The sequence below is a fragment of the Natrix helvetica genome (genome assembly GCF_964273705.1).
Source record: "Natrix helvetica genome assembly, chromosome: 4".
Lineage (NCBI taxonomy): Eukaryota > Metazoa > Chordata > Lepidosauria > Squamata > Natricidae > Natrix > Natrix helvetica.
The window spans coordinates 145,112,594-145,132,864 of record NC_138550.1 but is presented as its reverse complement, the minus strand read 5'-3'; the positions used below and the strand labels follow the sequence as shown (position 1 = coordinate 145,132,864).

Here is a 20,271-nt window from a genome sequence, read left to right as displayed (position 1 = left end):
TCTCTTCTTCCAGTGTTGGAGTATTTACAACTTCTGATGTTGGAGTATTTACAGTGTTGGAGTATTTACAACTTCCAGTGTTGGAGTATTTACAACTTCCAGTGTTGGAGTATTTACAACTTCTGGAGACAAGTTGTTCCATTGATTAATTGTTCTAACTCTCAGGAAATGTCTCCTTAGTTGTAAGTTGCTTCTCTCCTTGATTAGTTTCCACCCATTGCTTCTTGTCCTGCCCTCAGGTGCTTTGGAGAATAGCTTGACTCCCTCTTCTTTGTGGCAATCCCTGAGATACTGGAAAACTGTTATCATGTCACCCCTAGTCCTTCTTTTCATAAGATTAGACATATCCAGTAACTGTTCTTTAGATGTTTTATCCTCTAGTCCCCTAATCATCTTTGTTGCTTTTCTCTGCACTCTTTCTAGAGTCTCCACATCTTTTTTACATCGTGGCAATCACTTATTTCAGTACCTCTGTAGTTGTCCCAATGTCAGCTGATGGACTACATGTACTGGCATCCAGTGGAGCAGTCCCGATACTACTTTTAACAGGTGAAACAGGTGGCACAGGTCCTGAAACAGATTCTGTATGTGCCAGAGACTGATGGAAAATTCCCTTCTTATGAATCTTATTCCAAACTTTCTCCATCAAATCTGTTAGTTCATATAGCAGTTGCACCTGAAATAAATAAATACATAAACAAATATGTCAACATTTTCCACAAATATAACTTCATACAATATAAAAAGAATACGTTTGTGATGGCCTTATTGCAGCAGTATTTTCATTTGACACATATGGGAAAAATCTGCACAGAAAAAAAATCAAATAACAGTAGGTACGGCTGTAAGTTCTACATCACCATTTGTACAACTTAAGGTGTGGTTTTAATGAATGAACAGTTAATTTAGTTTCTGAATTATTTCATAGACTTTCATAGAAGCTGCTACTTCAAGTACAACTAAAACATCAGCAGCTCCAAAAACCAAATTTTATAGAATACAGAAGAATTCAACTTCTGTAGTAGGTGTGAAAATAGTCTCTAACCACAGAAAAAAAGAATCAGACTTTTTCAGAGCTATCTCCTGGGATATCACATCTATCTATTCAGAAAACATTCTGCATAATTTACTTACTGTATTGTTCAACTCAGATCTAAAGTATTTATGCAAAATGCTTCATAAATAAGCAATAATCATTTAACGTGCTATTTAGTATATTAAAAAATCCCATGGAAGTTGCACAATATATAACCATATCCACAGCTGGATGCCATACCCACTTGCCACTGTGGAAAAAAAATATTTTTTTCATATTTAATGAAGAGGTTTCAGCCTCAGGACACATCCAAAGAATGACGTTGGCTTCTAATGTGGGCAAAACAGATGCAGGGAAACATTGCTGTCTGTCTAGTTTTGATATAAAGCAGGACTTGATTTGTGGATATGAGAACATAATTTATCCTTACAGATCTTCCTTAGCTGCTTTTGTATTGATAGAGCATTGAAGAATTTCCTTACACTCTGCAAAATGTGCGTTAATATTTAAATGTTTTAATTTAATACTATCATTCATTCATTCATTCAATCATTCAATTTATGACTACCCATCTCAGACTAGGCTCCAGACTAGGGTATGGAAGAGCATTAGGAGGATGCAGAGATTCCATGCCAGGAGTGAATGGGCAAGAGGAGGAGAAGCCAAGTATATTGGAGACTGGCAGAGGAACAACCAGACAAACATCTGGCTGAAGAGGAGAAAGAAGAGACTGCTGCCTAGAAATGCAGATGACCAGAAGCACAGAGCGGAGAAGCGGTGTAGCTGCAGTCAGTCAGCAGAGATAAAGAGGAATTGCCTCCCTCAATGGATCTCAAGGTGCGTAGAACCAAGCGGAGGGAGGCGCAACAGAAGTCAGTGAGGTTACTCACAAGGCATCCTCACCCCTCCTAATGAGCGACACCAGGCACCTACTTAGCCCCAGGCATGGAGCAAAGCAGCGTTGGAAAAAACTAGTCACTTTTCTGTTGAATGTGTGTCCTGACTTTGTGTTTCCTTGATTCCGGACCTCTGCCTTATTTTCTGACCATGTGATTGGATCTTGGATTTTGTGCTTGGATTCTGGACTTGGACCTTGGCATTGGTTATTGTGCTTGGATTTTTGACTCGTACCTGGACTTTGGATTTCGTGTGTGGATTTGAAAACTTATGCCTTGGACTTTGTGTTGCCTATGACTTTGTGCCTCGGCTGTGTAGACTCAAACTCATTGGGCCCATGTGTTTAATGTAACTGGGCTCTGGGGAATAAAATTAGCGGTTTGCAGTGCCTCAATAAAGTATCTTAAACTCATTGATATGTGCGTGTGTGGACTGGGACAGGACAAAAGTATTTTTTTTATATTGGAAGTTTACTAACTAAGGTCCATCAAGGTCCACTAAAGAGTTAGAATGTTTTTCCTGGGTCTCTCCTTACTTTGATAATCTGAATATCAATAATCCAAGTGCAAAACAATGCAATGGCCATTCAAAGTTATGATGGACCTCCTGGGATTACTTACAACCTGCTTCCCAAATTATGTCCTCTCCTGTGATTACATCATGCCAAGTTCAACACTCAGCAACCAGCCCATGTGTACAGCCATTTGCAGCATCCCAATGGTTACATGACCACATTTTACTACAGTTTCACTGAAAACCGGCATTTACTTCCCGTTTCATAATATAGTAAAAAAACAGCCACCTATTGTTGTGAGGAAATATCTGAAAGGCCAGATGAGAGACAGAATGTCATGGAGAAATCTATGTGTTCATTAAAAATCAATTCTGACTTGATGACACATAATGAATAATCAATTAAAAAACCATATGAAATATCTTTTATTCCTAATTTCAACACTACAATTTAAATACTGTTAGCTTTATTAATTTATCATATAGCCTTGAGACTAGCAATGCAAAGATAGCCTCTATCCTAGTCAAATTTCATAGATTCCTTATGAATTGCACAAGTATTTGTTGCTGTAAATAAAATACAAATTCAGTAAAACTTCTCCAAGGGCCTGAAGAAATATATATTAACAAGTCATGACATCTTGCAACCCTATCAGTGTACCAAGTATACATCCATTGAATCAAGTTTCTGTAATATCTTTTTAAAAATCATTCAGAATTTGTTATAATATGTCTCACTTTTTCATTTTGAGGAATATTTCTCGCTTTTTCTTTGGGAATAATTACTACCTGAAGATATGGCAAATTTCAAGATTCAACAAATATTTTACAAAGGGAAATGATCCACAGAAAGCTAACATCATATGATAGTATTTATTCCTCTGTAATATTCAGCTGGCTGCCTGCTCCTTACCCTTTCAGATTCTGTGATCTCCGTGCTTTTAAATTGATTGATCTTGTATTTTGTCCTTATTTAAGGGACTGTTTCTACTTTTGCGCCATTTCTTTTTGTAATTACTAAGTGGCACTGATGTTTTATTTCTGTATATTCTATGCATTTTAAACTTGCTTTTATATTTGATTCATGGCTAACCACTTTGAGTGACTGCTTGGTTGGAAAAGAAGAAAGAAAATATTTATATAAATAAAGTCATGTTCTATTACCCTCATAAAGGGTTTCTTTACTTTAGTTGAAATAATTTGATGCTTAATGAGATCAGGTATGTGTGTTAATTTCTCCAAAGTGTACATTAATTCATTTCAACAAATGTATCCACTTTGACAGCAAAGCAGGGCCTCAACATTTAACAATACATCTGCAAGTGATTTCATTTCATCAAACCCAAGATGCACTTATGTGCTATAGCTATTACAGATGAATCTAAATTACAAAACATGAAAGAGCTTCAAAGCAAATCTTAATCTAAGTATCCTGATCTTGATGACTTGGTTTTTATAGGAAAGATACTTAAAAGGGGAAAAAAACATTTCTTATAGAATCCAGAACAATACTTAGATTAAGCAATAAATTAAATGCACGAACCTGAGGATTTGAGCATTTTACTTCAAGTGATTCAAGGTCAACATGAAGACATACAACAAATGAGTGCCTGGATTCTGATCCTGCAGTGGGCAACACTTGTGAAGTAACTGCCAGAGTAGAAGTGCAGCCAACAGGTTCTATGATATTTAGAGTCAACTGCTGCCCCAGAAGCGTATAGATGCTGAAATAATTAAGACTGATTGTCCAAGGAAAAGCATCTCCTGGTTAATCAAAAGGAAAGCAAAAACAAAAGTAAAATAGGTATATAAAGGAATCATTCCATTAGTTTTATTTTAAAACTAAAATATATCTGTATTATTCTTTTACAAAACTAATAAAAGTCTAGTTCTAGTACTTAGTGATACTATTTAAGAGCACATTCTGTTATGTAACACAGAGGTGCTACATTTTAATTTCTTTCTCAGTTATAATATATATCATACAATGCACACATCATAAATATGCACAATTATATTCTTTGCATCTAACTACACTGTATTGTTGGGTTTAATATTGCCAAAACTGAGCAATTTTAAATTATTTTTTCACTGGGAGACTTAAACCAATCTATGTAAAAGATTTAATATTAATTTGGCTTTTCTTGATCATGCCCTTTGATGTTTATTTTTTGCTAGAAGAGACAATGTTAATTACTGGGATTCAGAAACAGATAAAAATGTCTTAAATGAGTAATACTCATGTTGAGCAATATTTACTAAGGTAACAGTGTAGTCCATAGGTGGGTTTCAAATCCCAGCACTACCGCTCATGTTTGTATGCACGCTTGCGCTCGATTGTGCCTCTATTGCGCCTGCCCAGAAGCATCCAGGCAGGTGGGCGGAGCCTCCTGCCACCGCCAATACCGGTTTGGCCGATCTGGGAGCAACCCACCTCTGGAGTAGTCACCAACTTTCATGTAAAAGAAATAAAAGAAAATAATCTTCCATTTTCCTAATGCTCTTTTGTTTAACTATGGGAGGTGTTTACATAGGTGTATTTTAAGGACAGCAATTATATTCATAACACTCTAACAGGAAGCATGATATTCTGGGAGAAGGATAATTCAATTCTGATACAGGAGAGCCCTGATATGATGACTCTTGGTTGTATAAGTGGGAGCAAAAGATGCTTAGATAAAAGATGCTTTAAAAATGCATTTGGTTTTGAATACATTTCCCAGTTAGGAAATTGATGCAAATACAATAAACAAAACACTATGATTGTTATTATTGCTGTATCTCTATTACTAAATAAATTAATGAATGAAGCAGAACTAAATTCCTTTTCTGAATACTGAATACTGAAATTCTATATAGTAGAGATATCAATATCGAAGACACTTTCCATATTTACAAGAAGAACTAGTAATAGAAGTTGACATCAGAACAGCACTCCACTCATTACCAAATTGAAAAGTTACAGAAAATAATGGAGCATCTACAAAAATAAGGCAAGTAACAAAAAAATAATCAGTAAAGATAAATGTTTTTAACTGTCATGTTGGAGGAACACCATGGATGGTCAAAAAAATGAACAAATGGTTCATCACACAAACCCAGAGTTCTCAATGACTAGGCTTAAATTATCCTAATTTATATACATTTTGTGAAAACATAACTCTTCAAAGAAGACTATGAGGAAAGTAGGTGTCTATGAAGGAAAGATAGAAAAGGGGAAAGACAACTATTAGGCCCATAAAGTAGATAGGCTCAATTATAATATATATATGGATATGATGCTGGAAGATCTGAAAAACCAAATTGGGGGCAGATTGCCTGGGAGAAAATGCAGAGATGGTATTCAGCAGGTTCTGAGCAGTTCTGGAGAACCGGTAGTGGAAATTTTGAATAGCTTGGAGAACCGGTAAATACCACCTCTGACTGGCCCTTCCCCCATCTAGTCTTTGCCTCCTGAGTCACAGCTGATCGGGAAGAAATGGGGATTTTGCAATAACCTTCCCCTGGAGTGGGGAGGAAATGGAGATTTTACAGTATCCTTCCCCTGCCATGCCCATATAGCCATGCCACGCCCACCAAGCCACACCCACAAAACCGGTAGTAAACAATTTTGAATCCCACCACTGAAATGTATGTATGTGTTTGCTAAGAATTAAACTATCTGATGGCACATAATCCATAAATAGGGTCTTTAAACCTACTACTGAGAGTTAATTTACAGAGGTTTACAAGATTAGAACTTCTAAGACACAGGTGGGTACCAAAATTGTCGGTTTAGTATTTATTTAGCACAACAGCCCAACACAAACATGGCTAGGCAATATACTTTTTAAATTCAAACTGTAAATACAAATATAACAACAGTGGATAAACTCCTCTAAAATTAAGATTTAGTATTATAGAAAAATAGTTGTGAAAGGAATTGGACAAGACTTAGAATGCACCTGAAATAATATCAAAATCTTTAATAAGTCTAATTACTTAGTGATCCCAGAAATCTGAATGTGAAATTTCCTGAATCCTGGGGAATTATCACTTCATATAATCTGACATAATCTGTTTTCTCTTCTTTTCTCTAGGAAGTCTCTATGAGAATCAGTCTTAAAGGGCTGGTAAGTTAACCTCAGAAGGAGAAGGAAATTGTCTTTACATAATAATACAGGCGAATATTATTCTTTGGTTTCCTTACTAGAGGTAAAAGTATTAAGTTACATTTAACTAGGTATGCGTGGTTTTTAATCCCATGGGGATCACTGGGGTTTAGCTGGAGATGAAAACATTTGTTGCTCACAAATATAGTCAAATATGATCCATTCATAAAATATTAGGCTTAAAACTATGACTAGGAAAAAATACCATGTTGATGTCATAATGGTCACAGAGACTTACTCGTTTAATTACTAGGAATATTTCGTCTGAAATTCAGTCAGTGGCAAACACAGTTATTTTCCAACTGTTTTGTTATTTATTTATTGGATTTATAGCCCATCTTTCTTCTCAAGCAAATATTCAACATGGTTGATGACATTTTAAAAAGATATATTAGGACATGTTATGTGATATATTTTTGAATTTATAAAATGAGAAATTTGATTTTCTTCAACAACAATCCAACATATCAATCAGACTGAAAGGAATGCTTTCATTTGAATTTTCCTATGCAGGAATGGTTGGTGAAGATGATAGAACTTGATGGAATGGACAAATTAATTGATTATAGAAAAGACAGTATGCTTACTGCTGACTGGAAACCCCCTATGAACTTTTTGCATAAAACGGGGAAAATTGAACTTATGCTTTTAATGTTTTTTAGGATTGATTACAGAAAGAAGATACATTTTAAGATAAAGGTAAATTAAAATTATAACCGCTTTAAAGAAGAGTGGAAGCCACGTCTTTATATTGTTTCCTTTCTTTTCTACCTTTCCTACCTTTTCTCTTTTTGTACATTAGCTTCCTCTTTTATTTCTTCTTTTCAATTTTTTCCTTATTCTAGTTTGCATCCATTTTACTCTTGTTTTAAACTTTCAATAAAATTGCATTTTTAAAAAGAATACGTTAGAATATGTGATGTGATATGTTCAAGTGTATCCCAAAATTTTAAATTTACAAAATGAGGCACTATTAACAGTGTTTAGTCTAACCTCATTCACTGTAATATGGTCTTCCAAAACATTTCTGTAATGTAGTAATGTATCGTTAACACAATTTAGTTTCTGAGCAGAGTGGGTGAGTATGAAAAATATGAAATGTTTGGAATACTGCATTCAGTTCTGGTCGCCACGATGTAAAAAAGATGTGGAGACTCTAGAAAGAGTGCAGAGAAGAGCAACAAAGATGATTAGGGGACTGGAGGCTAAAACATATGAAGAATGGTTGCAGGAACTAGGTATGTCTAGCTTAAGAGAAAGAAGGACTAGGGGAGACATGATAGCAGTGTTCCAATATCTCAGGGGTTGCCACAAAGAAGAGGGAGTCAAGCTATTCTCCAAGGCACCTGAGGACAGAATAAGAAGCAATGGGTGGAAACTAATCAAGGAGAGAAGCAACTTAGAACTGAGGAGAAACTTCCTGACAGTTAGAACAATTAATCAGTGGAACAGCTTGCCTCCAGAAGTTGTGAATGCCCCAACACTGGAAGTCTTTAAGAAGATGTTGGATAGCCATTTGTCTGGAACGGTATAGGGTTTCCTGCCTAGGCAGGGGGTTGGACTAGAAGACCTCCAAGGTCCCTTCCAACTCTACTATTGTATTGTATTGTAAATATGCTAGTCAAAGTTCACCTCTGGTATAGTGCTACTGCAAGCGCATTAAAAGGAAGGCATTGATTGCATGGAGATATCTGGGTTTAATTCTTGGTGTGTATGGAGGGGGCGAGTTCCTTAGTGCACTCTGAGCATGGTTGTTTTCTTAGATGTTTCATTACCAAAGTGCTGAACACTGATGATGTTACCTAGTTTGGGTAATGAAACATCTGCAAGAAAACAACCAAGCTCAGAGAACACACATTTCAACCCCACGCTACAAATATTCTCTTTTATTTAATTCTTGTGTCACGCAAAGAGCATTATAAAAAATAAAAACAAAAATTGTTTAAAAAGCAAGCAATAAAAAAATAGTTGATCAAGCATTTAAAAAGAATGAAGCATTTTGAAAAGAGGAAAGAAGAATGTTGATATCAAGCTACATGATTCATCTTAGAAAATAGCACCTCTTTATAATACCCCTTCTCTTGGAATTTGTTATCTCTTACCTTCTTCAAGTATTGGTCTTGGCACAACAAAGGGAATCTCTTGGAGGGGTTCCATGTACTTGTGCCCTGCGCTCATAATCTTTAGAAGGGGTAAGCAAATGACAAGAGTTCCAGGCATGCTAGTCTGCCCATGATACCAACTACGGACAGTGCCAGGAATATCACCAGACACGATGGTACTGGGAGATGGCAGGCTGTCATTGGGAATGAACACGCAACATGACTGCACTTCCATCTGAAAGACAAAAACAGCCGTTTTTTAAAACAAAAATTCATAAGGATGAAAGGCAATATATTTACTGTGGTCCTAGATCTAAGCTTCATAGGAAAACAAGCATCAAAATTGGTTACTTGATTTTTTTAATGCTTAAATAAATAAATAAAGATAATAACACCATGTGATCTATATTTTGGTGTGTGTGTGTGTGTGTGTGTGTGTGTGTGTGTGTGTGTGTGATGGTGTGTGAGTCAATACCTAAGAAAAATCCTACTTTATTCAGGAAACTAGCAGAAAAACATGCTGCCTTTTCACACATTTTTTCCAAGTAAGATGATTAACTTGTAAAGTATATTCACAGAAAATATGACCAAAAAATCCATTTGTAGTTTATTAACTTCTGATAGCATAAACTGAGACTTCAGAACTGACTTTAATCTTGGTCAACTCTTGCTTCTTTTAGTGACAATGTTTCCATTTCTTTGAAGTTCACAGAGAATGACGTGTTTTATGAAGACTGCATCATTCTCAAGAAATGCAGCTGAAATACCACCTTTGTTACACTGCCAAATATTCTCATTATTGCCAAAACCACATACAGCTAGCACTGTTTGTATTCTGTAGCTATGTGCACATGGAATGTGATAACCAACATAATCTCCTGGGCAATTTAGCCTCATGTTTAGATTTAAAAAAAACAACACCCCCTAAAACCAGAAAGCTTCCAGCTTTCCTCTTAACAGAAGAAAGAACTGAAAGTATCTAGGAAATCAAACTTCAGAGAAGAAAATGTGCATGCCATCTTTAAAAATAATATTTCCATTCAGGAATTGACATTTCAACACATGTAGAATTCAAACAAAGTACCTGCTACAGACTTAACAATTGTTGATGAGATAGACAAAATTCATAAAGAGTAAGTTACAACACACTCCTCAAAACCTTCTCTTGTCCTCATAAAGCTGATATCCAAATATAAAGGGCTGAGCACGAAATAATTTAAGTATTTGATAAATATGATCTAGATAATTCTATTTCAGGTTTGTTTCTCAGGTTAATATATTACAGATAAGTAAAAATTGAATAAAGAATTATAGATAATTTATATTAATATTTTTAAAAAGAAAAGCTGGTAGTATTTTGAATAAGAGAGCTGTAAGTGAGACAGACCAAATTTTTTATCTTGACCCAAGTGCAAGGATTGATCTAGGGAATCGGAGGTGGTCAAAATCCATACTAGGCTTGACAAGGGGAATTTGTGGATACCTGATCTATAGCCAAAGTGTTCATAGTTTTTTAAAAGGAGCCTCCCTATTAAGTGGGTAATTTGGTTAGAAGCAAAAAAAAAATCCAATTCAACTGAGAATCCCCCACCCCTTAATTTTCTATATTAAGTTCTCTATAATTTTTAGCAATAAGGTTGCTTTGTTAGCTTTTCCTCAAGTGTACATACCAAAAACTGGGAGGTTTTATATATGACATAATAAGTTGGAATTTAAGATTAAATTGCATTAGATTGTGACATTTTTAGTAACACAAGTTCAGCTATAGCTAATGGATACTGCTCACTTCCTCCGATTTTACTTTTGTACATCCTAGCAACTTTGTAATTCTAATGTACGAAAATGCAGATGTTATGTCTTCACCCTCTTTTCCATTATATCATTAATATTGTTAGCCATACAGTAAGGAAAAATAATGGAGACATACTGAAATTCCCCCCAGTGCTGGGTGGGGAACTTGGTTTCCTTCAATAACCATCTATCAAATCAGTCACATTAAAAAAAAAGGATGTTTTCCTATGTTGCCACTGGCTGGAACTGACACCTGCATATGTTTGGGTTTTGTTATACTTCTCCAAGTAGAAAAGTTATAGAAATGTATTAGCTATGCTATCTGCATTTCCTTTAGTTATCCATAGGCTGCCATGGTCACAAACTCTATTTGCCTTATAAGAGAAGAAATAATTCTGAGCCAGATGGATTATGAGCTGCTCCTGTATAGCAATTCTTGCATTCACATTATTCCCTTTTCTTTGGACGTGGAGATAGGGATGAGGGTATTCCTGTTCTTCTTCTCAGGGTCTAATTCTATTTCTTATCTGAAAACAACTCAAGAGGAAACCATGAAAAGTAGGTATATATGTTCAGAAGACAACTATCCATAAAGCTGCTCACCTTGAGTATGTTTTAAATCCTTTGGTTAACTTAGATAAAAGTTTAAAATAAGAATAGTATTTCAACTAGATTTTACTTCTATATTCTTATGAAATTACTGTCTAAAGATGAACTAGTTGCATATGCAATCATCTAAAAGCATGAATATATACAATATTTATTGAGGTCACATATGATCCATTTTTTATGTACAGGACAATAACTTTGCTTACATATCTGCATGCGTGTATAAAAATGTACACAAAACTTTCCTTTTACCATCACCGAATGCAGGTGAACTTAGTTTTTGGCATATAATAGTAGCAGGGAGAAAAAATGCAACTAAAAATCTTATAAGTTGTTGCATTAAATAATGAGAAGGTGCCACTGATCTCTTAATTGATAGGTATAATGTTAAAAGATCTTCACATTCCTGTATCCTTAGACTTAAATTAATGTGGCATATGATATATTGTATTATTTTTACACTTTGAAACCCACTATTAAACTACATCTTTCATACTGTAAATTTAAGGTAGAATGTGACTATTATTTATATAACAATATAAATCTACAACAGTAATTCTTACATTAATGTAAAGAACTGACAAATAAAAGGAGAGAAAATGAAATAATTTCCCAGTAAGAAATCCTCAAGATGAAGGTCAGATCCTGTTCAAGGAAACCATCTGGTTGAGATCCTCTAAGCCATACCATATACAAATGATTTTTTTAAAAAAACTTCTATTCATTAATGTATCACAGCTGCACTAAGTGTTACTTTATTTTTCCATGGTAACATCTTTTCTGTTTCAAGGATTGAATTTCAGTTTTGGTAGCAACCTGTACTTTTGCCAATACTGAATATAATTCCTTGTTTTTAACATACAAGTGTTACAATTTCTTGAAATAGATTCTTCCCCTGTTTTGATTATGTAAAGATCATGCTCGCTATGCAACAATCTATAATGCAAGCCCAATAAATGAAAGCAAAATTTATCACAAAATGAAGGTAAAACATCTTTTATTTTGTCTTCTCATCAATAAGCACACTTCCTTAAAATTGCACCAACGGTGACATCAACAAAATTTTCTAAAAGAAAGAGCATTTGTAGCAGGGACGTGCGGTCAGGGGAGGCAGGGGAGGCAGAGCCTCACCGCTCTCATTATGAAAAGAAAAAAAGTGAAAAGGCACACGTGGTCCCATTCCCCGCCTTCCTGATGCCGTCACCAGCCTCACCAGCCATAAACCTCACCGCACGTCACTGATTTGTAGTAATAAGTAGACTACACTGACCTTGGAAACTGTAGTGTTAAGTTATATTATAGCTGGTTTGGAGAAGTTGTCAACCCTTGACTTAAGGAGAAAATTAGCAGTCCCTTGTATTTCCATGATCTTTAGGGCATCATAAGATTTTGAACTATACTTGGAAACTTATAGGCAGTCAACTACACAAACTAAAGTTCTCAAATGCTCTTCAAGGTAGCCCCAAATAACCTGCATTGCAGTGAATTAAATACAGTCTAATTGTGACTAATACAGGCTACTTCTGCTGACTTGGCTGCCCTGCAATTTGGCAGTTCAAATCTCACCAATCTCAAGGTTGACTCAGCCTTCCATCCTTCCAAGGTGGGTAAAATGAGGACTCAGGTTGTTGGGGACAATATGCTGCCTCCATAAACCGCTTAGAGAGGTAGAGAGGGCTGTAAAGCACTCTGAAGTGGTATATAAGTCTAAATGCTATTTATATTCTTCCATTAAACCAGACAAACTGCTAGATAATTTTAAAAGCTTTATTAAGGAAAGCTTGTACTCTAGCATTGTTTTTGTTACACCTGATTATATACAACAGAATACATAGGTATCTAACCATATGCTTACTTACCATGAAAAGCTTTATTAATTTGACTTCATCATTCTATGACAGTCTAATGAAATTTGGTTTCATTATTCCTCACATAAACTTAAAATGGAGATTTATTTCATAGAAATTTTAAATAATGGAAGATTCTAAAAGTACATCAACATATTCCTTTCTTTCATCTCCTATCCACAATTTCTTACCTGAAGGGTAAGGCACTTAACTGCATTCCATACCACACTAATAAATTCTTTCATTCTTTCTTCAGGACTTTGGCTGCACATTTCAGCTGAACTAAGCATGGCTTTTACAGGTACTGATAATGGTCGCGATTCTTTAAGAAAGAAGAAGAAAGAAAAACCAAATAACTTGCTAAATGGAGTACATGTTACTAGATACCTAAAAATCCCAGTAAAACCAAAATTAGTCCTAACTGAATCCTAGTTTTAGAGTTCGCCAGCACTAATAAGCTCCTTTGTGCTCCAAATTTAGAGCTTATAAATGTCCTTAAGTTCTAAAACTCTGTTCTCTTACTGATCTTTTGATCATGATTTGCTTGGCTCACAGCCCATTCCTCATAAACTTACTTCATGAATGGAACTTCTAAAAGGATATCTTTTTCTAGCCTCTAGAAGAAAAATAGACCGACAGCAGCAATTAAGACACAAAGGAAAAGAAAGGAAAATAGTTTACCTATCACTATTTAGATTTGTGGTTATCCCTGGAAAAGTCATTTCTTTAAGAAATAAAATTTAAAAAATGAAATTCATAAGTATTTCTTCCACACATTGTGTCTTATAATGCTGAGGTCTTTGTAGGTCTTAAGGAAGCAGAACTCCATTGTCCTTTACCAAAATTATTTTTCTGGTTATATCAAGGGAAGCTAGTACTGCATAGTTGAAATACATTATCATTTTAAAGAGTGCTTACTTCCTAATTATCTTCAATTTTGGATAGGTTGAACCCTGACAAAGATGTCAGGTAGACCAAACTAAGAAAACAGGCACTTTGAAGATATAAGCTACTTTTATTGGAACAACTAATAAATGCTAGCCAATAATAATGGAATCCTGCTACCTTTCCTCCCTCTCATCTGAGATCTTTTTGCTAATTATTTTCTTGGGCTCAAGTTCTGTTTATCTGATCATTGCCTTGATCATTATCTTTCCTCTGTCCTTCAAGGCAATCCTTTTTATCCATTATAAACTGTGATCTTCTCTAATGTTCCCTTGCCTTTTTCTATGGAGTTATTTTCCAGTAAGGATCTAGCAACATGTGTCATGTGCGAAGAAAAATATAACAGACAGTCTAAGGGAGGAAGCATGAGAAAAAGACTCAAAGCAACTCTGGCTTCTTTACATTAGATATACATTGAGTGAGAGAACTGCTTTGAGAGGCCTTCAAAGTTGATTGCAAGGCTGCCTATCTCAAGAAATCAGAACCACTTGGATTTTTAGAAAGATATTCATTATTGGTAGAATACAGGAGCAGAATTTTAAAAACCCATCAAAGCAATTTTCCAGATTAGTTTATATCTAGCTTAATTAAGATGGACTTGCTCTTAGTCTCTTTCACGTGCTTCTCTCCCTGGACTGAGGTATCACTTCAGCACTACCAACTTGATGTAACAATTAATGTATGTATTTTTTAAAAAGCTTAACTGATTAAAAAACTGGATGGTAATTAGAAAAAAACAGAAGTAATCTTCTAGTAAATTTAACCTGGACTGGTTGGAGCCAAGCAAATCATGATCAAAAGATCAGTAAGAGAAATTCTTATAATTTAAATCATAAAATTATATACAAAATCATAAAAATTATATACACAATTCCAAACTGAATTAAAGCAGACACACCTGTTACGGTTTTTGTTTTTATAGGGCTACTGGCATATTCAGAAGCCTGATTGGACTGATGCTTGATCAATGGTGTGCTCCCAACTGACATCTCATCATCTTTTTTCCTTGTGACGGGTGTCCCAAGAGAGACAGGTGCAGCCTATCAGAATTTTTTTTAAAAAGGAAAGAAAAAGAAACACAATGAGTAATTCAGAACTCAAAATCAGCATATAGGAAATGTGTTTTCATGTTACAGAAAGTAGTTAATTTATTATTATTTTTATTAATAAATGAGTAATAAAATTGTTTAATTATAAAAACTAAAAAAGCGTGCCAATCAATACATTATGCACTAGACCAATGCAGCACTAAACATATACGTACATTTTAGTATGTAATTGTTTCATTTTTTTTCTTGACTGAAACTGAAACGTTACTTAAAAATAAAAAGCAATAAAGTTTAAACCTTTAAAAAAAGGATTTGTGTTAGTTTTTCAGTATAATTGCAGTGCAAGCAAAATTAAATGAGCCCCCTCTTCCTCTTTTCACAGGGTTCATTGATAAATTACTAATGTTCCAATAATTTCCCATGCCTGGGAATTGGATCAAAAAAATGGAATGGGGCGTTAGTTCTTACTTGATACACCCCTTCTCTAGAAAGGTGGAGACAGCAGCCATGCATGGGTTAACTCAGCCAGAACCAATAGGACTGAGTCTGCTAAATTGATGTCATTGTCTCTGAGGTCTGTCCTCCTGCTTTCTTGACGAGGAGATAGATAGACTGCTGTGCGATAGTCGACTGTTCTCATCCCTCTATGTTCAGGTGAACCCCCAACAGTCCCTCCATGACCTAGGCCAGTCCCCAGAAGAGGGGGATGGCTGCTGTCTCCACTTGCCTAGAGAAGGGGCATATCAGGTAAGAAGCAACGCCCCATTCTCCAAAGTTGGTGGAGACAGCAGCCATGTGTGGGACGTACCAAAGCTGTGCCTGTCCCCGGGTGGGAATGTGAGTGGCCTAGGTGCTTGAGGAGGGGAGCACTTGCTGAAGCACACATCGTCTGAAGGCTGCATCAGCTGATGCGTATCTATCCACCTTGTAGTGGCGGATAAAGGGCGTCGGAGTAGTCCAAGTGGCCGTCCCGCAGATTTCCTCCACCGAGGCCTGCGTAGACCATACAGCCGACGTTGCAGCGCTGCACGTGGAATGTGCGGTAAAGTTGTCCGGAGGCATGAGATGATGTGTCAGATAAGCATGTGATATGGCTGACCTAATCCAGCACCCAACCATTGATGAATGTGTCTTAAGGCCTTTATTAGTAGGATGGAAAGAGACAAAAAGGGCCTCGGTGCATCTGAAACCGGCAGTCTTGTCCACATAGATTTTAAGGGCACGACGCACGTCTAGTGTGAGCCACTTGCATTCGAAGGCATGAGTTGGCCTGGGACAAAAATTTGGAAGGGTCAGATCTTGAGACCGATGGAAAGCCGAATTTACCTTGGGGATAAAGGTAGGGTCAATTTGAAGGACTACTCGGTCTGGATGGAACATGCACAAATCAGATCTGAGGGAAAGGACTGCCAATTCCGAAACTCTGCGAGCCAACGTGATGGCTACCAGAAAAACTGTCTTCAGTGTGAGATGGAGCAACGAGGCAGATCGGAGCAGTTCAAATGGTGGTTCTGTGAGAAATTCAAGGACTTTGGACAGATCCCACGAAGGGAAGCGATGGGTGACAGAGGTCTGAGATTAGATGCTCCTTTAATGAAGCGTCTGACATGAGGATGCAAGGAAAGAGGTTCCTCGCGATGTAGAGATAGAACTGAGGAAAGGGCCACCACCTGCCTCCGTAGGGTGTTAGGTGAAAGACCCTGTTGAGACCCTGCTGCAAGAACTCCAGGACTTGGGAGACCGAGGCCTCAAGACGGTAATAGTTCGAGAGAGGCACCAGGTTGCGAACGTTTGCCACGTTGACTCATAAATTCTATTACTGGACGGGCGCCGAGACGCCTGAATAGTCCGAATCGCCTTGTCAGAAAGGTTAGTCACGTTCAAAGCCGCCCGCTCAGCCTCCATGCGGTTAGGTGGAGCCATTGGAGGTCGGGATGATGAATGGAGCCTTGATGGAGAAGGGACTTGATCATAGGTAGCCACCAGGAGGGAGCCACTGAGAGATTGACTAGGTCCGCATATCAGGGTCGGCGAGGCCAATGAGGGGCGATTAGAATGATCTCCTCCTCCTCCTCTAGCATCTTGCGGATCACCCTCTGTATCAGGGGGAAAGGAGGGAACGCGTGCAGGAGACCGTGAGGCCACCTGCACCTTAGAGCGTCCGTCCCTTCCGCACCTGGTGTCGTGTAGCGAGAAAGGTACCTGAGCAGTTGCTTGTTGACTCCCGTTGTGAAGAGATCTAGAAGTAGAGTCCCATACCTCATGGACAACTGTCTGAAGATGCGGCGGTCGAGGCTCCATTCCGCTGATTCAATTGTTGTGCAGCTCAGCCAATCTGCCCAGGTGTTGTCAATGCCCAAAATGTGTTCGGCGTGAAGAGAGAGAAGGTGGGCCTCCGCCCAGGTTCCTAGGTGAAAGGCAGATTCCATGAGTGACACGGCCTTCGCCCTCCCTTGGCAGTTGACATGCGCCTTGGCCATCATGTTGTCCATTCGAATCAGCACATGGGAATTGCTTACCGGTGACTGGAAATGAAGGAGGGCCAGATAATTGCCCTCAATTCCAGTCAATTCATCCTGTGAGCAAGGTCAGAGTCGGACCACAGGCCCTGAGCCACCTGATCCTCCAGGTGAGCCCCCCACCCTGTCAGATTCGCGTCCATAGTGACTATGAGCTGTGGAGGTTCCCTGAATAGGGGCCCCTAAGAGATGGCCGGGAAGACCCACCAGTCCAGAGATTGGATCATGTCTGGTCAGCCTGACATTCACTAGGGAACAACTGCTGTTGGTCTTCTAGTACGGCAATAGAAACCACTGGAGGCAGCGGCTGTGAAGCTGTGCCCAGAGAATGATGGAGAAGCATGAGACCATTTTCCCCAGCAGCTGGGACAGTTGGAAAAGTGGAACCAGATGTTTCCTGCGCATTTCGTTGGCTAAATCCCTGAGGCTGACCTGATGCTCCTGAGACAGAAAGACCATCCCCTGAGAGGAATCTATGAGAGCTCCTAGGTGAACTAACCGGCGAGTGGGAACTAAGTGGCTCTTCTTGTGATTTATCGAGAAGCCCTGTTCCTGAAGCACCCGCAGGGTGGTCTGAAGATTCTGGAGAGCCTGACTGTGCGACCTGGACAGCAAGAGGATGCCGTCCAGGTAGCACAATATCCAAATGGGTCTGTCTCGAAGGTGGGCTGCTACCATAGCAAGCAGTTTGGTAAAAACCCTTGGGGCTGATGACAGCCCGAAGGGGAGGGCCCGATATTGGAAGTGACTGCCTGCATAGACGAACCTCAGGAAACGTCTGTGATGTTTGTGAATGGGGATGTGGAGCTAGGCCTCTGTGAGGTCCACCAAGGTGAGAAGATTGTCTGTGCGCACACTCTCTAGAATGGATAGGAGAGAGTGCATTTTGAATCTCTGGTATTTTATGAACCGGTTGAGAAATTTGAGATCAAGGATTGCTCTCCAGCCCCCCGAAGACTTTGGCATGATAAAGAGATGAGAATAAAACCCCTGCCCCACCTGGCCTGGAGGCACAGGTTGAATGGCCCGAATGTGAAGCAGATGATGAATGGCCTGTTCTACCAGGAGGATCCCTGGAGTTCAGGCACTTGACAAAGTGGTTCGGAGGGTTGGAGCGCAAGTCCAAGGTTAGGCCGAATCTGATGATGGACCTGACCCATGCGTCGTTGGTGATGTTGTCCCAACAATCCATGAAGGCCGCAAGATGTCCCCCGATAGGGAGATCATTCAGGCAGTCACTTCTGCCTCTTGAAGGACATTGGAAGAGTCCCTAAATGATTTCCTGGGGGTGAACCTCTGGTTATTTCTGTTGGATCGGTTGGAGAATGAGGGATCCTGTCTGGGAGGGGCCTGATGTTGCAGATGGGAGTTGGAGAAACCCCCGTCCTGTCCCCAAAAGGGCTGCCCACCGTAGAAGGAGTGTCCATGCCCCTCCTGCTTCTTAGTGGCAGCCTGGAGGACCTTCTGTTTATCCTTGGATTCCACTAAGAGGGGCTCTAGTGGGCGACCAAAGACGAGGGCAGAAGAATAGGCTGAGGAGGCAAGCCTCCACTTTGCACGGTCTTCCACCTGCCATTGCCTGAGCCAGAGAAGACGGCGAGACGAGACAGAGGAAGCAATGGATTTCGAAGCGAAACAGGCAGCATCTAAAGATGCATCCGCAGTGTATTCCAGGGCCGACTTAAGTTTGTTAATGTCTCTGTGAGCCCTGGAATCCCTGGGGGGGAATTCTCTCTTAAAGCTGTCTAAGCCATAGGAGGGCAGAGCAGCTAAAGAAGGAGGATGAAGTTGCAGCACGAACTGCCCAAGCTGCGGCCTGGTGTCCCTTAACAAGAGTCTGTTCAAGCCTTTTGTCCTCCGGGTGAAAAGCCTGCTCAGGAGCAGCTGAGGCCGCATTAGGCGAGGAAAAGGTCAAAACAGGCAAATCAATGGATGGTACCTCAAGAGCCTTGATGAAATCAGGACCAACATTGTACAGGCGCTTGTCCAAGATGGAAGGGAGAGGGCCTGTACCTGGAGACACCCACTGGTTCTGGACCATGTCTATGAAGAGTCTGGGTGAGGGAATCACCTCCTTTTCCACCTTGGGCTGGATGAAGAGGGGATCAGTGGTGTCCGTCTTGTCCGCCTCCGTGCCCTGAGAAGTCTTGGGTGGAGGGATGCCAGCAATCTTCTTCGCCTTAAAGAGGAGAGACCGGAAGATAGCAGGTTTAAACAGACCAATAAATGTAGGTGGATCTGGAGGGAACCCTCGTCCTCAGAAAGATCCGAGTCCCGGGCAGGATGTTCCTCCTCCCCAAAGACAGAAGGTTGGCTGGAGGTACCAGGGAGATCACGCGAGGAAGAAGCCAAAAGGTCACCATTCCTGCATCTGGAACTCGAAGAAGAAAAGGACCTGCGTGGGGTGGAATGTTTAGAGGACCTGTGTTTAAGACAGGTGTGCCCTCTCAATTGTATCAGATATGACATCAGCCATGTCAGGTGCGTAAGGTAAAGGCCTGAATGGAGGAGAGGCAGACCTGGTCGCCTATGGCCCTGGCCTCCTGCGGCTGCATAATAGAAGCTGCAGGGGATAAATGATCCTTTGAATCCGATGATAAGTCGGGAGGAGGACTGGGCTCCACAGGCCTTTGGGCCTGGAAAGGATGGGGCTCTATGTGCTTGGTTTTACTCCTGGCCTTCCTAGGAGGAGCTTGCATGGCATTATCCCCTCCGTCTGATGGGGCAGTAGAAGTAATAATAATAATAATAATAATAATGATAATAATAATAATAATAATAATAATAATAATAATAATAATAATAATAATAA

The 20,271-nt window shown here is 39.1% G+C and overlaps 1 protein-coding gene across 5 annotated transcripts in view; it reads right to left on the bottom strand.

Annotated features, from left to right (window-relative positions):
• The window catches only part of VPS13B (vacuolar protein sorting 13 homolog B), a 391,865-nt gene that overhangs the window by 195,360 nt on the left and 176,234 nt on the right, over positions 1–20,271 (bottom strand). For all 5 annotated transcript variants that reach the window (XM_081951024.1, XM_081951027.1, XM_081951026.1 and 2 more), the window contains exons 21-25: positions 14,790–14,931; positions 13,138–13,268; positions 8,700–8,934; positions 3,990–4,210; positions 470–676 (exon numbers count right to left, since the gene is read on the bottom strand). In XM_081951024.1, coding sequence (XP_081807150.1) covers positions 470–676; positions 3,990–4,210; positions 8,700–8,934; positions 13,138–13,268; positions 14,790–14,931 — 936 coding nt within the window. The remainder of the gene's footprint in view (positions 1–469; positions 677–3,989; positions 4,211–8,699; positions 8,935–13,137; positions 13,269–14,789; positions 14,932–20,271) is intronic.